Below are 14,492 nucleotides of genomic sequence, written 5' to 3'. Positions count from 1 at the left end.
GCCATTAGAAATAGTATTGGGGCACGTGGGAGGCTCAGTCAGTTACGCATCCGACTTCGGTTCAGGTCACAATCTCGCAGTTAGTGGGTTCGAGCCCTGTGTTGGGCTCTGTACTGACAGCTTAGAGCGTGGAGCCTGCTTCAGATTCTGTGTCTCCCTCACTCTCTTCCCCTCCCCTACTTGCTCTCTGTCTCTTTCTCTGTCTCTCAAAAAGTAAATAAACATTAAAAAAAAAAAAAGAAATAGTATTGTAAAGTTGATGAGAGAAGTGTAAAGGTTGATGACGTGTTTGGTATTTGTCTCATAATTTTTTCCTATAATTGAGGGTTTCTACTTTACAGAATTCACTCTCAAGTGGCTTTTACACTTACACATTATGGAGTCTTTAATACTGATAGAACACTTTAAGACTTTAGAGATGGGAAATTCTCAAAGTCCCATCCAGTTTTGTGATTTTTAGAATGTTCAGTTCTTCTGTAGTAAAATATGTACATTCATATTGATATATTTTTAGTGTCTATTTAACTTTGGTAAATAGAAAAATATTATTAGAATAAGTATAAAATTAGTTTAAATTTTATGTTTCAAATAATTTTAGTGTTTTTAAGGTTTCAAACTTGATAGTGGAGAAACACATACTTAATCAGATGTGTATTAAACTTATTGGATAAATAAAGTGAAATACCTAAACATTAAAAATTAAAGTAGCTTCTATATTTCATGTATCTGGACTCATAAGTGAGAATTTAAAGTGGAAGGAAACTTTGGCAGTGGTCTTGCAAACTTGTTTCTAATTAAATTCAGTTCATTAATCTGTATTCTGGCAGTCTTTTTATTAGTGATATATTTAAAATAGCATGAAAAATATATTTATTGCCTGTCTTCTATATTTTAGAAGGCCAACCTCTTCAGTTTGTAGAAGTTGAACATGTGTTTACTGGGGAAGTAATAGTCATGTCCTCATCTTGAGATACTCTCTTGAGAGTATTTTAAGTGTCATTTAGAATGACACCAACTGCAGTCACAAACCGCCACCTTTCAGTAGCTTAATGCTCATACCAGTCAGTGCAGAGCTTCCTGGCTGTTGAATGGCTTTTCTTTCTTTGGCTGGTGATTTTGGTATGCCAGCTCCTTCTAGCTCATGGCTCCACATTTCCTAGGTCCTCAGAGTCCTCTGTGTTCAGTTAGTGGATGAGGAGTCAGAGTAGAGAATAGAGAAGGCACTCTAGTTTCTTAAAAACCTGGCCCACAAGAGGTAAACATTTCTCTCATCTTCCATTGGCAGGAACTAGTCACATGCTCACACTAGGATGTAAGGGTAGCTGAAACAGGTAGTCGCTGCCTGGGCAGCTGCCTTCTGGTAACAACTCTGTGATAGGGAAGGAAAACATAAAGTTTGATGGACACTGCCAGAGGGTCCATGAGAATGTGTAGATCTACAAACTCAAAATTTCTGTGATTATTTATTAGTATCTAATTGTCCAGTATATAAGTACCAGTGTCAGTAGGATGTGTTCTTTGAGGCCTTCTGTACTTTTTAATCCTATCACAATGAAAAACAGCATCAATCTTTTAAAGTTGCCCAAAGCTGTAATCTGTGACTGTAGAACAGTTTTTGGAAACATGTATCAGCTTTGGACCTTGAGTGTTTGGGCTCTATACAGTAAGTGACAGCAATCTAAGCCTGTGTATATGATTTTAAAAATATAATTTATACTTTTCACATTTTTCTCAGGAATTTTCAGTGTTCATCTTTTCCAAGTCTAGTAACAGCAGTTTTTTCCAATATTATGCATAAGTAATATGTTATAGCTTTATATTCTTATCAGAATAATAATAATGTGGTATCTGAGATGTAAACAGTTTTTTGTTTTGTTTTTTCTTTTATTTTAGAGAGGTGTGAGTGGGGGGAGCTAGGGGTAGAGAGGGAGAGAGAGAGTAGGTGTGTGTGCGAGCAGGGGGAGGGGCAGAAGGAGAGAGAGAGAGAGAGAGAGAGAGAGAGAGATAGGAGAGGAGAGGAGAGAGAGAGAATCTTAAACAGGCTCCACGCTCAGTGTGGAGCCTGACATGGGGCTCAGTCACACAACCCTGGGATCATGACCTGAGCTGGAATCAAAAGTCGGATGCTCAATTGACTGTGCTATCTACATGCCCCAGAGGTTTTTTAATTAATTGGATTTTTAAATTTTCAAAAGATATCTGATGTATTTTTTATATAAATTGCCATAAATGGGAAACAAAAATAAAATCTGTCCTGAAGACTGTAAAGATTTGGATGAGATCCTGCTAATATTTGATCAGACCCCCACTGGATTTCCAAATACTCAATTAAAAAGTGCTGGAAGTGTTCTGTGATATTTAAAAAGTTAATGAGAAATATCCTATTTGATTTTAGGGCTGTATTTCCAAAATTATGTAAGAGAGAACTCCTTATATGTCACTAGGAACAAACAACTTATAATTTTCTCTTAAACATGTTTGAGAGTGGATTACTTCATATCACTGATTCCTAGTCATTCTCGTAACCAGTGTCTGACGAGGTTATGTGCTGCCTCACCAAGGTTTGGTGACTTTTTAATTATTTTATTGACATAGTTCACTTTCTCTCTCTCTCTCTCTCTCTCTCTCTCTCTCTCTCTCTCTCTCTCTCTGTCTCAACTTTAGAGCACATGAGCAGGGGAGGGGGTGGAGGGAGAGAGAAAGAGAATCTTAAGCAGGCTCCATGCTCAGCACAGAGCCCCACACGAGGCTCAATCCCATAAACCTGGTATCAAATCATGACTTGAGCTGAAGTCAGGAGTCAGGCACTCAACCAACTGAGCTACCCAAGCATCCTGACATGGATCACTTTCTGTTCTTACCTTCCCATTTGTTTTCAGTTGGGATTATTTTCTAAGGATAAGTCTTTTATTATTATTACTACTTGCAGTTTATGGCCAGTGGTAAAATTTTCCAGTGATTCCAAGATACTGGTACCAGAAACAGGTTGAATGAACATATATTTACTTATTTGTCTTTATTTTCTCATTCATATGAATATTATATGAATAGGATTATCCCCCCACCCCCAAAAAAGGACATTGCAAGTTAATTACTTTGGCTCATTATTTTGCAGCCTTATCTTAAACATGATAAAATTATACATGCAGTGTTGCTAAATTCATAGTGATATATAAATAGTGCCATTTACAGTGGAGTTTAACAAAAGAACCTTTTTATCATCACAGACGGTTATTAAGAATGAATTTCTTCAAAACTAGCGCACTTCTTGTCTTTAAACCACTTTTCTCTTAAAGGCTGTCCTAAATTTTTATTTTGAAAGAAAGCATTTTGCATGCTAGGAGGTAAGAAACATAAGGAGGGCAATTATAATGGGATTTAAATAATTCACTTACATTTCTTTGCCAATAAAATAAAGCATGTTCTCTTAGGTTTTTTTATAAGTTCTAAAATATGTCTTTCAATTTACTAATATTATAAAAGAAAAATAAAACCCCACAACACTGTCATCTTCTTAGATCAAATATTCCTGTTTTCCACCAACAGATTTGGCAATCACTCAGAGGCAAGTGGTATTATGCTTTTTGGATTTTCCGATATATCTGAACTGCTGTTGATTGCTCCCCAAATCAGGTCAGATGCACTCCCTGCAGGAACATTTGCCAGAGGTAGTGTGTGTTCAAATGGAAGATTTTTACGTTCCATAGTCAGCCTCATTTATTCTCCAGACCTTTAAATTTTTCATACTAAGTAGCAGCATCTCACTGTATGAACCATGGGGTCTTTATTAATTAAACAGACTCAACAGGGCTGATTTGGTCCATCTCTTCTCAGTTGAATTACCAAGCACACAAATCAGAGAGGAAATATCTCTAATACTAGAATGTTCTCCAAGCCAGTAAATCTGGGATTATCTCTTCATACTGATTATGTCAAAGCTCTTTAGTCACTATGCTCACTAGGACATAAAATTGAATGGTATACACACAGATGGCCCCGTTCCAGCATTATAGGAAGAGTTCCAAGTTTTTCTTGCAATAATCACAAAGTTCTAATTATCAAAAAACAAAACAAAACTAGCCATGATCTTTTATTGAATATCAACTCTTTGCCAGGCACTTTATGTGCATTACCTGAGTTTTAGAAGCATTAGTCTGAATGTTTGTACACAAGGCCTAGGTGTACTTGAAGTATAGAAACCTTATCCCTTTGTTGGCTGTTTTGTTTTTTTCCAGTGAGTACCCTTTGTAATTGCATGTTTGGTGTTTGGGTGTGTGTTTTTTTAAACATATATGGAGAAGTGTATTGTGAACATAAGCTTAAATCAGTTAGTATTTTAGGATGTTACTTTTGGATTTGGAAAAAGTTCAGATGTAGACTTGTTCCTGTAAAAGTGCCCAATGAAGTTTCCTGGCAAAGATCACTTTCTAAGGGAACTTTCTAATAGTCATCGTTCAGAGTCTATAACTACATTTTTTTCCTTAGACATTTTGCCTTTGCTTCATCTAAGTGATAAGTTTAATGGAATGTCCATTTATAGGTAGTTATAATGTTGAAGCATGAGAATATTATTTTTCAGAAAGTTTAATAGGAGAGTGTGCACCTGAAGTCATTCCTCAGGTGGTTGTTCCTGTTTTCCCTCCTTCCCACACTTCCTAATTACGGGACATTACTGGGGAGGGAGGATTTATAATAATTTAGTCTCTTCTTCAGACTAACATATTACAAATGTGCATCATCACATCAAAGTAAATATACGAAGATTTTTAAAATTAGCAAAATTGTCTCATCAAGTTTTTCCTTTTAGTTTTAAACAGGTGCTTTTTACAGAATGACGTGTCCTCATTTTACCTTGTGGCGGCATCCTGGCCCTCTTATGTTACACTCATTAGTATTTCTTTAAAGCCACTTTCAACTTGGGCAGACTTGCAGCTTCCCCCAACCCCAAAGGCCCGGAAATGAAGTTAACCTGTGCATAATCTAATGCTTCAGTAAGTTTAGTCACTATAATAAGAAATTCCATTAAACCGTTTTAAAGAGATAACAGTGATGTGGATTACTGTCAAGAGAATAATGAGTCTTTGTACCACTTAACCACACTCTGAGCTTTTGAAATGATGAAGATGTTTGGGCCTTGCCACCTTCACCTTGATTCTCAAAGCAACTTAAATTTGTTTACACCATCATGAAACTATCAGCGATCTTCCGTGGAAAAGTGAATTTTAATATTCAAACTGAGGAGTTGAACAATTTGTTTTGGGATATATGCAGAGAATTTAGGACTTAGGGTCAAAAACATCACTGACGATGAAACTACCTGTTTGTAGTAAGTCCAACATTTTCAGTTATTGCCGTCATCAGCCAATAAAGTCCGTGCATTTATGTGATAGTTCTCAAATTATGCTCTATGGAACACTGGCCCCACATGTGCTAACAGGGGCACGTTAGCTTGAGTAATACCACATACTGTTGGAGAGGCATAGAACATGTTAATATATTTAAGGTTTAGGGAAGTCCTTCAGTTAAGAAACTTTAGCTCTGTTTAACCTAGTGTATCTCAAACTTATTTGACCATGGAATTATCTTCTTCACGTAACAGTAATTAAAAACCCTTTTAACATACCTTGGAAATGCTATTTTGTCGTGTAGAATATATTTTTAGACACCCCCCCCCCCATCTTATTTGATCATTTTAAGTGCCAGCCCTCAGATGGACTTGATCTAAGACATGGTACTGCTTCCGAGGTTGAGTTTGGGTGGGATAGGAGTCAGGGGAGACTGATCTAAATGGATGAGGGCAGTAGGGTAAGCCAGTGGTAGAAAGAGTGTCCAGGAAGAAGAAACAGATCATCCTAATTCCAGAAGCTGCCTGTCCACACTCAGGAGCTGGGCAGATAGTGGTGGATACAGGAGATTCATTCAGCCAGAGGCTGAGGGTTGGAAACCAGGTCTGAGAAACACCATCCAGCAGGTAGAGACACACTTTGTAATGTTGTTTCACCGCTCCCTGAACATGCCCTGTACCTGTTGTACATCCTTCCTTACCTCTGCTTGTGTTCTTCCCTGAAATGCCTAGTCATTCATTCTGAGCACGTGTTAGGCACCATATAAATTCAGGCATAGGAAACATAACTCCTGCCCTGATGGAACTTCATATGCAGTAAGAAGGCCTGAAAATAAACAGACACTTAAAATACAGTGTAATAAGAGATAAGATCAGGAACACAGATTGGAGGAATTTTGAGGGAGATTTGGGTTTTTTTGTTGTTTTTTTTTGAGTCCATTTATTTTTGAGAGAGAGAGACAGAGACACAGTGCAAGCAGGGGAGGGGCAGAGAGAGAGGGAGACAAAGAGTTCAAAGCGGGCTCCAGGCTCTGAGCTGTCAGCACAGAGCCCAGTGTGGAGCTTAAACCCATGAACTGTGAGATCATGACATGAGCTGAAGTCAGATGTCCAACCAACTGAACCACCCAGGTGCCCCTAGGAAAATTTGGTTCTTTAGAATTAGTCTAAGTTAACTAGATAAACAAGATGGGAGGGAGGAAGACTGTAGCAGAAAAAAAAAAGTATTATTGAAGCAGGTAAAAAAAAAAAAAAATCAAGGTATTTCATACCATGGAGTAGGTATTTGATCCAGAAGGCATTGGTTGGCACTGAATTTTTAGCAGGTAAGCAACAGTGTAAGATTTGTCATTTAGAAAAATCTCTTGGCTAGAGGAGATTGAATTAGAAAAGAAGTAGAAACAGAGGCAGAGAGACAAGCTGTTTCGGTGACCCAGAGTATAGCCCTGGAAAAGGGGGGGAGTAAAAGATTCCACAGATGTTTCAGCAAGAGAATCCCAGGATTTGCTGACTGAATGTCGGGTAAGGGAGAACAAGTTGTCAAAGATGATGCATTCTCCTACATTCCTTTCTACCAAAGAATAAAGAAACAAATAGGTTTTGTTGAACCTTAAAACATATCCAAGACTTTTCAAAATGATTGGATCGAGTTGCAATTGCTTCCCATGACCAGGGGCTGCAGTAGGGTGGACGCGGTGTCACTGGGATCAGTACTTGCATGGATGGGTAGAAGGACAATCTTTCAGATTGTAATTGCATTCCTTGTTCTTCTCAAGTCACGTAACACAGACGACATCCTGGATCCATCCCGTGATGAATGCACTGAACCTGTCTTGCTCAGAGGAAAATGAAGAGGACTGTTCCAGAGAACTTCCTGATCGAAGAGTTGATGGTCTTCTGTAGGAAGCAGAGCTCCAAGGTCTCTAACTTCTCAGTCTACATGGATGACTCCAACATGCAATGGTCTAAAATAGGAGTAGTAAAGCACACACTACTTATTGAAGTTCTAAAATGGAGACTCTGGGTTTAGTCTACTTTTGTAAGACTTTTTTTTTTTTTTTGGACTGTGATGAGCATTTTTTTTATTTAATTGAAGTGTAATTCACATATAGTGTTCTATCAGTTTCAAGTGTACAGTATAGTGATTCAGTAATTCTGTGCGTTACTCCGTGCTCATCATGATAACTGTACTCTTTAATCCCTTTTATTTCATCCATTCTCCTACCTGCCTCCCCCCAGCAACTACCATCTTGTTCTCTGTATTTAAGAGTCTGCTTTTTTGTTTGTCTCTTTTTTTCTTTGTTTGTTTGGTTTGTTTCTTAAATTCTACATGAGTAAGAGCATATGGTATGGTAAAACTTTTTGATATAAGTGTGTACACTTACAAGATCAGTTGCCACTACAGTAGTCCTTTAAGAATAATCTAGTTGTATTTTTTGAAATCATATATAGATTTTATCATATGTATAATTTTTCATATACAACTTGATTTGTAATTTTATATATAGTTCTTTATAGAGTATCCGATACAACGGGTTTTTTTAATTAAGACTTACCGGAAAATTATGTGAACACAGTGAAGCACTTCATTTATTTGATGTGACTAAACTTTTATATTAGTATCTTGGGAAAGTGCTCTGAGCAAGCTTTTGGGGGTTTCTTAAGGATCACATTTGGACAACTATCTCATTGGCTACTGAATGCAGTTTACGTTATTTGTGGGGCTAACTTACGAAATGCTCTTCAGGCCCTGTTTTGTTCAACATGCCCATAAGGCAGATCCAGTGGGTATTTTTATTCTTGTTTTTCAGTTAGGGAAATAGTGGTTCAGAGAAATGAAGCACCTTGTCCTGGAGCTGAGATTCACACCTGAGTCTTCTGATTCCACGTCGAACCCCTTTTCTGCTGCACCCCGCTGTCCCTGCAGAGGGAGGTCACAGCCCAACACGCAGGCCACAGTGGCTCTGTTGATACAGCTGAGCTCCACAGCTGTGCACTCCAGTGGCCACAGAGATTCAAGAGGTACCTCTTCAGTCGGATGTTGCCCCCACATAACCCCACTATTCTCCTGTAAACCCTTCCACCTCCCATACCCCCAAATATTCACCAAGTCAGGGTGCAGCTCTGTGATGCCCTTTCAACAGGCTTCTTTCAGCAGCTCACATTTTTCTAAAGTAAAGGGACTGGTTTACATCAGGGGTCTGCCCTGCCAGAGGGAACATTTGCAGGGAGTTAATGAGAAGTGGGGCACCCGGAATCTCCTCTGCTATCTGGACACATCCACGAACTCCCCTGCTGTGAGTTCAAGACTGACCTCATGACTGCTGATGTCACCTCCCAAACTGATTACACTTTCCATCTTCTGTTATTTTGTTGTAAGGATGCCAGAAGACAGCTCCTGGAAGGACTGAGCCATTGACTTGAGTGCTAAAGATTTTCTTTTTAGTGATTTAAACCTGGGGCTAGGAATTGGGGCAGAGTCAGGACAAAGTCATTTTAAATGTCCCGGGTGTTAGGTACCAACTGAATGATAAAAAGGGATTTGTTCATATCCAATGTCCTGATACCGTTAGGTAATATACTTAGGAAGAAATTGAGTAAGAATCATTAAGTGATCAGAATACCCTGTTCTTAACCATGCCTGGTAAGACTGAGAAATTACTGTTTGTCACAGTGGCCTCTTCTTCCCAACCCCTTCCTCCTCATTCCCTCTCCACCTCTGAAATACAAACAGGAAAAAGGAACCCAGCCTTGGGGATCATGTGATTTGGAGATTTTTTTTTTTTCCAAACATCTTTTGGTGAAAAAGACTCATTTTTCAAATGGGCTTTCAAGCAGAATCCCAAGATATGTAACAGGTTTTTTGGTTGTTTTTTTTTTTTTTAATATTGTTACTCTGCTTGAAATGAGAGAACCTGAAGCCCAATTAAAGCAGCCCCCAGCATGGCTGTGCAAACCTACAGATCCTTAGAAGATAGCATAAGATTCCTCAATTGTAGCCATTGTATAGATAAGTAAATTGAGATCCTAAGAGGTCACACAGTGAGTCAGTGGCCAGGTCAAGACAGGACCTAGATCCTAAAGCCTCCTACTCTACTAAATTTCATATGGCGCGTAATATAGATAGATGTATGTTGTAAATATAGGTCTACGTTGTGAATATATATAGGATTTATAATTTACGTCTTGAATAATAACATAAAGTCAAATCCAGGTGGATAGGTAGTCATTAGCCCCAAGAAAAGTTTCAGAATGGCTGAAGAAGGCTCATGCTTCTCCTGACAGCTATGTGAATATGAGCAAGCTTCAGGGAGACAAGTTTTGAGAGAAGCCCTCGAGGGAGCTCTTTCCTTGTGTCCCCCAGAGGTGAGTGAGATTCTCAAACACCTGAAGTTACTTTTATAAGTTAGTGTCTATAATTGTCAAAGTACAGACTTTTTGTTGCTAAATTAATGGTATGAAATTCCCCTCCCCCTACTGGGAGTGTTTTTTCTAATTTGTTTCTAAGTGAAGAAAACACAGAGGAGTCACTTGAGATCAAGGTCCTCAGGCATGCATTTTACCGACAGACACCTTATATGTTAACTTTGCTGGTTTGTGCCACCTTCTTCCTTGCTTCCTCATGGAATACCTCATGGTAAAGGTCTTTGGAAATTGTAAGGATATTATTTGTTGAGCATTTTGTACTACACATTGTGATGGGTAGTTTGCAGAGATTATTTCATTATCTTCCTAGAACAACCCCGTGAGGAAGAAACTATAATCCCCATTTTGTAAAGAAGAGATTGAAGGTTAGAGAGAGTTGCCAGTCTTTGCCTAGGGGGTCACACAACACCTACATGTGGAAGCCAGGGTCCAAGGCAGATCTGGCACAGCCACTCTCTTAAACCACTGTGCAGAGCTGTTTAGATCCATTGTATGTGACACTGGGGGTAGAGGTAGGGTCCGTGAGTCAGTTTTTCAAAGGAGCAGATTCCAGTTCAGTGCAACAAGGAACTGTCTGATAGTTGGGGCTCATCAGGAAAGAATTACCCTGTGGGAAGTGAAAGGACTGACCCAGGAAGTGTTCAATCTGAGCTCCTTATTATGGGAATGGTACTGAGGACGTTCAGGGTCTGAATCGGCTGGACTGTTGAGCTCCGTCTGAGATTCCTTCCTCTTTATGACCTCCAAGCCAACAGATAAATGCCCAAGAGACAAAGAAACATGGTGGAGACTCATTAAGAATCCTTATCCAATGCAAATAGAACGATCAGACTGTTTTTTAGTGAGTTGATGTTTATACAACCAGTTTTTCGTTAATATAAATCAACCCTATTAATGTGATAAACTTCTCTGTTGACCCACTGACTCAGATTCTAGGGTTAGAAAACCTTGATGTTCTTACGTCCTTCCATCTCACTTCATGAAAGAGTGACCAGGGTCGGTCATCCTTACTCCTTTATTCTGAGAGTACTTAAGAGAGCATCAACGGTGTGCCAAACACAGTGCGAGGCACCAAGGCAGAGTAGGGCAAAATAACCATTTTCTGGGTCCTCTTACTCTTGGTTAAAAATTAAAAAGCTTCTCAGGTGGCCAGAGTGCAACAGCTTGTTTTTAACTTTTGAATTTTAAAAGTAATCTAGTTCCATTGAAAAATCAAGTAGTAGGTAATTGTATAAAGTAAACAACAACAACAACAACAAAACTCATCTCGCTTTCCAGAAGTAGCCATCACGAATACTTTGATGAGTATTTTTACTCAAAGTTAATCATACTGTTAAGCAGCTTGCTTTTGACGTAATTTATTGTGGTCATTTTTTTTTTCATGTCGATGCATAGATTGTTCCATTAGAAATGTCTGCATAAAATATCACTACCCAGATAACTCATAATTTCTGCAGCCATCAGTCTATTTGATGAACACTTAAGCTGTTCTGAGTTGTCTTCTGTTACAAACAATGTCACAGTGAACATCCTTACAGTCACTAAATCCTTTTCTTCATATATGCATGCACTCTTATGCCAATAGGACTATAATGGGAATACATTCATAAAAGTAAATTGCTATATCAAAGATTTGTTCATTTTAATTTTGGTAAATATTCATAAATTCTCCTGCATTAAAATAGAACCAATTTACACCACCACCAATAGTATATGAGAGTTTATTTTCTATATATGATGGGACTTATTTTAGTGCAAAGATTGCCAGTAACTTTTCTGGTTGTTTTTGTCCTTAGAAGAGTAATCCGCTTTTTACTGTTATCTAAGGACCTGAATTTTTTTCATCATTAGATTTTAGTTGTCCCTTAGCAGCAGAGAATGCCTCGCTGTATATAGAGGAGTCTGGCAGTGACTAATTCACTGTCAAACACATCATTACTCTCATCTTTTTACTGACATTTCCTACTTGTCTATAATGATGGTGCAGACCCACTTTTAAATGAGCTGACTTGGGGGTTGCCTGGGTGTCTCAGTCAGTTAAGCGCCGGACTTCATCTCAGGTCATGATCTTGCGGTTCGTGGGTTTGAGCCCCACATTAGGTCTGTGCTGACAGCTCAGAGCCTGGAGCCTGCTTCAGATTCTGTGTCTCCCTCTCTCTCTGACCCTCTCCTGCTCGTGCTCTCTTTCTCTCTCTCAAAAATAAATAAACATTAACAAAATTTTTTTAATGTGCTAACTTGGGTGAGAGCCCTTAGCAAAGTGTGAAACCCAATGTAAACACACCTACAAGTTCTTTGAGCCTCAGTTTCTCCATCTGTATAAGGAAGAGGGTAATCCCCTGACTCTTGTCAAACCAATTCAATCAGCGACCATTTTCCCAGTACCTGCCAAATGCCAGACAAATGCAAGGTCTTGAAGTTTCCACACTAAATAGTTCTGATTCCCTAACCAAGAAACTCATAATCTAACACCTTTTTCCTTTCTTTCCTTTTTCCTCAAGAACCTTTTATTTTTCCTTAAGGGAGTAAGAAGTCAGGGGTTTGTTTAGTAAGAACCCCTGAAGAGAGGCCCTTTATCACTCTCTCAAATTTGAATAACTACAAAATAATATTAACACCCCTTGACTAGAAATGAAAGAGAAACATACTGTGAGAAGGGGCTCTCCAATAATAAATGCTGAGCAGCTGTAAAAATACAGAGTCAAGTGATACCTTCATCAAGTGTTTGCAAAATTAGAAAATATTATCCCTTTTCTGGGGGTAAAGGGACATTTTTATTTTCTCTGCTAAAGTGAGCCACACCTTTTTCAAGTGCTAACAAACTTGAATTGTACAATCTACAGAAGAGAAAGAACTGAACTAACATTAAAACAACTTGTATACTCTATTGCATGTCATTGTAAATGAACTTTAAACAGAATATGCCCATGGAACTTCACTTGAGAAATAAAATGCCCAAGATGTTTTAACCACAGCTATGCACATGTAGTATTAGTGTGCCTGCGTGACAATGATGTAGATATTGCATGAAATTCTGTATTTGCTTTCTTCATATGACTTTACATTGAACTGACATTACTACTACTTTTGTTAATTTTTTTTTCTTAAGATTGATTTTTACTCTCCGGGGTCAGGATGGTTGGAGGGAAAATACAATCAAATTAACAGCTCTCACCGCCTCCCTATCCCCATTCCCCCATCACTAAATTATCCTCTGTTACTTCACCCTATTTATTTCTTCTCCATTACTTATCAATTTGTAAGGATCTGTTGTTTATTGTCTTCCTTATTAACAATGGGAGTAAGCTCCATGAAGGCAGGGATTCACCTGTCTTGTTCACACTGTAGGAAGGCTCTAGCACCATCCAGGAGGGTCTTGCACAGTGCCTGCCACGTAGTAGGTGTTTGATACATACTTGCCAAATTGAATGTGTAATGAGCTATCCATAGCCAAGGCTTAGTCCTGGGTTTAACTCTCATGCCTTTGTATTTATTTCTAGTAGCACAATGAGTGCTACTAGATGTCAGACACTTTGCTAAGTACTAAGGATGTGGCACAAAACAGATGTGGTCCTAGCCCCCATGTGATTATATTTTATGCAAAGAAAATTCAACTGAAATTAACCAAAGCTTTTTGAACTTATTTTCTTTCTCTCTCTTCTTTATCACATATTTGAACTTCTAGACCATTTAATGTTCTTGCCTCAGGAAAGGGGTATGAGGTCAGCACAGGCTCTTTTGAGTTTCAGAAGTCTGTTTCCTTAGGGCACTGGATTTAGATAAAAAGTTTGTGGGTGTACATGAGGAGGAAGAGCAACGCTACTCCCTACCTAGGAAATAATTCCCATGGCTGTAGGAGGGAAGAAAGAACAAAACTGTTGGTGGGACTCAGAGAAAGTGGGGCCACTTCTGGGCCACTTTCCAGGAGCAGCAAAACCCCAATTATATTTGTTAGTTTTGAGAGCACAGGAGACCCATTCCTCACTGTACCTAGGATGGAAATGAGCGCATGGTGTGTTTAGGCAGATGGAACCTTAGGCGACTTTAGTGAGCTTCCTCCAGCCCAGTGTGGTCCAGGTGGAAGATCAGATTGGTTTCCATGAACCAAAAAGGTTCACAGGAGTAGCAGGAAGCCCCACAGGACCTGAGTGAGGACTTTTTGCATTCATGGCCTCTCAACAAAACCCAGTTTGAACTGTGACATCAAGCCATCTAAACATAGAGTGCCTTGGCACTAGATAAACCTCCTGGAGTCTAGCAGTAACTCCAAAGAACAGTGGGAACTGCAAGCTGGTGGAGACTAGTGTTGTCCAAGGTCATTAATTCCCTACTCCTGATATTTCCTTCCTCATGAAAGAAACTCCTTTAGAGTAATGCTCTTGGCCTATCTCTGCCTCTGCCCACTCAGGTAGTGACTTACATGCTCGGTGAGTTTGGGATAAAGAATAAAACAGGTACTGTTTCTAGAATGCTTCTTAAATATATTCCCTTTCCTGTGTTCCAAGCAAACACTGCCTATTTGTTTTTTAGGTCTTTCCCACTTATTACCTGGATAACTGCAATATAGGCAATATACCTTCCTGGCTGTCTACCACACCTGTCCCCATCAATCTTCCCACCACATTTCTGTCAGAATTCTCTTTCTGAAGCACATATTTGATTCTATTACCCCCTTGCCACTCTTCAGTAATTCCCTAGCACCTAACATTATCAGATCCTTTCT

At 39.0% G+C, this 14,492-nt stretch overlaps 1 protein-coding gene across 10 annotated transcripts in view; it reads left to right on the top strand.

The window, feature by feature from the left end:
* Nucleotides 1-11,472, top strand: part of STXBP4 (syntaxin binding protein 4) — a 166,939-nt gene extending 155,467 nt beyond the window's left edge. For all 10 annotated transcript variants that reach the window (XM_027034161.2, XM_053212452.1, XM_053212450.1 and 7 more), the window contains one exon: nt 7,120-11,472. In XM_027034161.2, the coding sequence (XP_026889962.1) occupies nt 7,120-7,246 (127 nt within the window). In that variant the 3' untranslated portion in view covers nt 7,247-11,472. The remainder of the gene's footprint in view (nt 1-7,119) is intronic.
* Nucleotides 11,473-14,492: the final 3,020 nt, after the last annotated feature.

This window comes from Acinonyx jubatus, chromosome E1 (genome assembly GCF_027475565.1).
Source record: "Acinonyx jubatus isolate Ajub_Pintada_27869175 chromosome E1, VMU_Ajub_asm_v1.0, whole genome shotgun sequence".
Lineage (NCBI taxonomy): Eukaryota > Metazoa > Chordata > Mammalia > Carnivora > Felidae > Acinonyx > Acinonyx jubatus.
The sequence above is the reverse complement of the archived record's forward strand: the minus strand, read 5'-3'. Positions and strand labels throughout refer to the sequence as shown.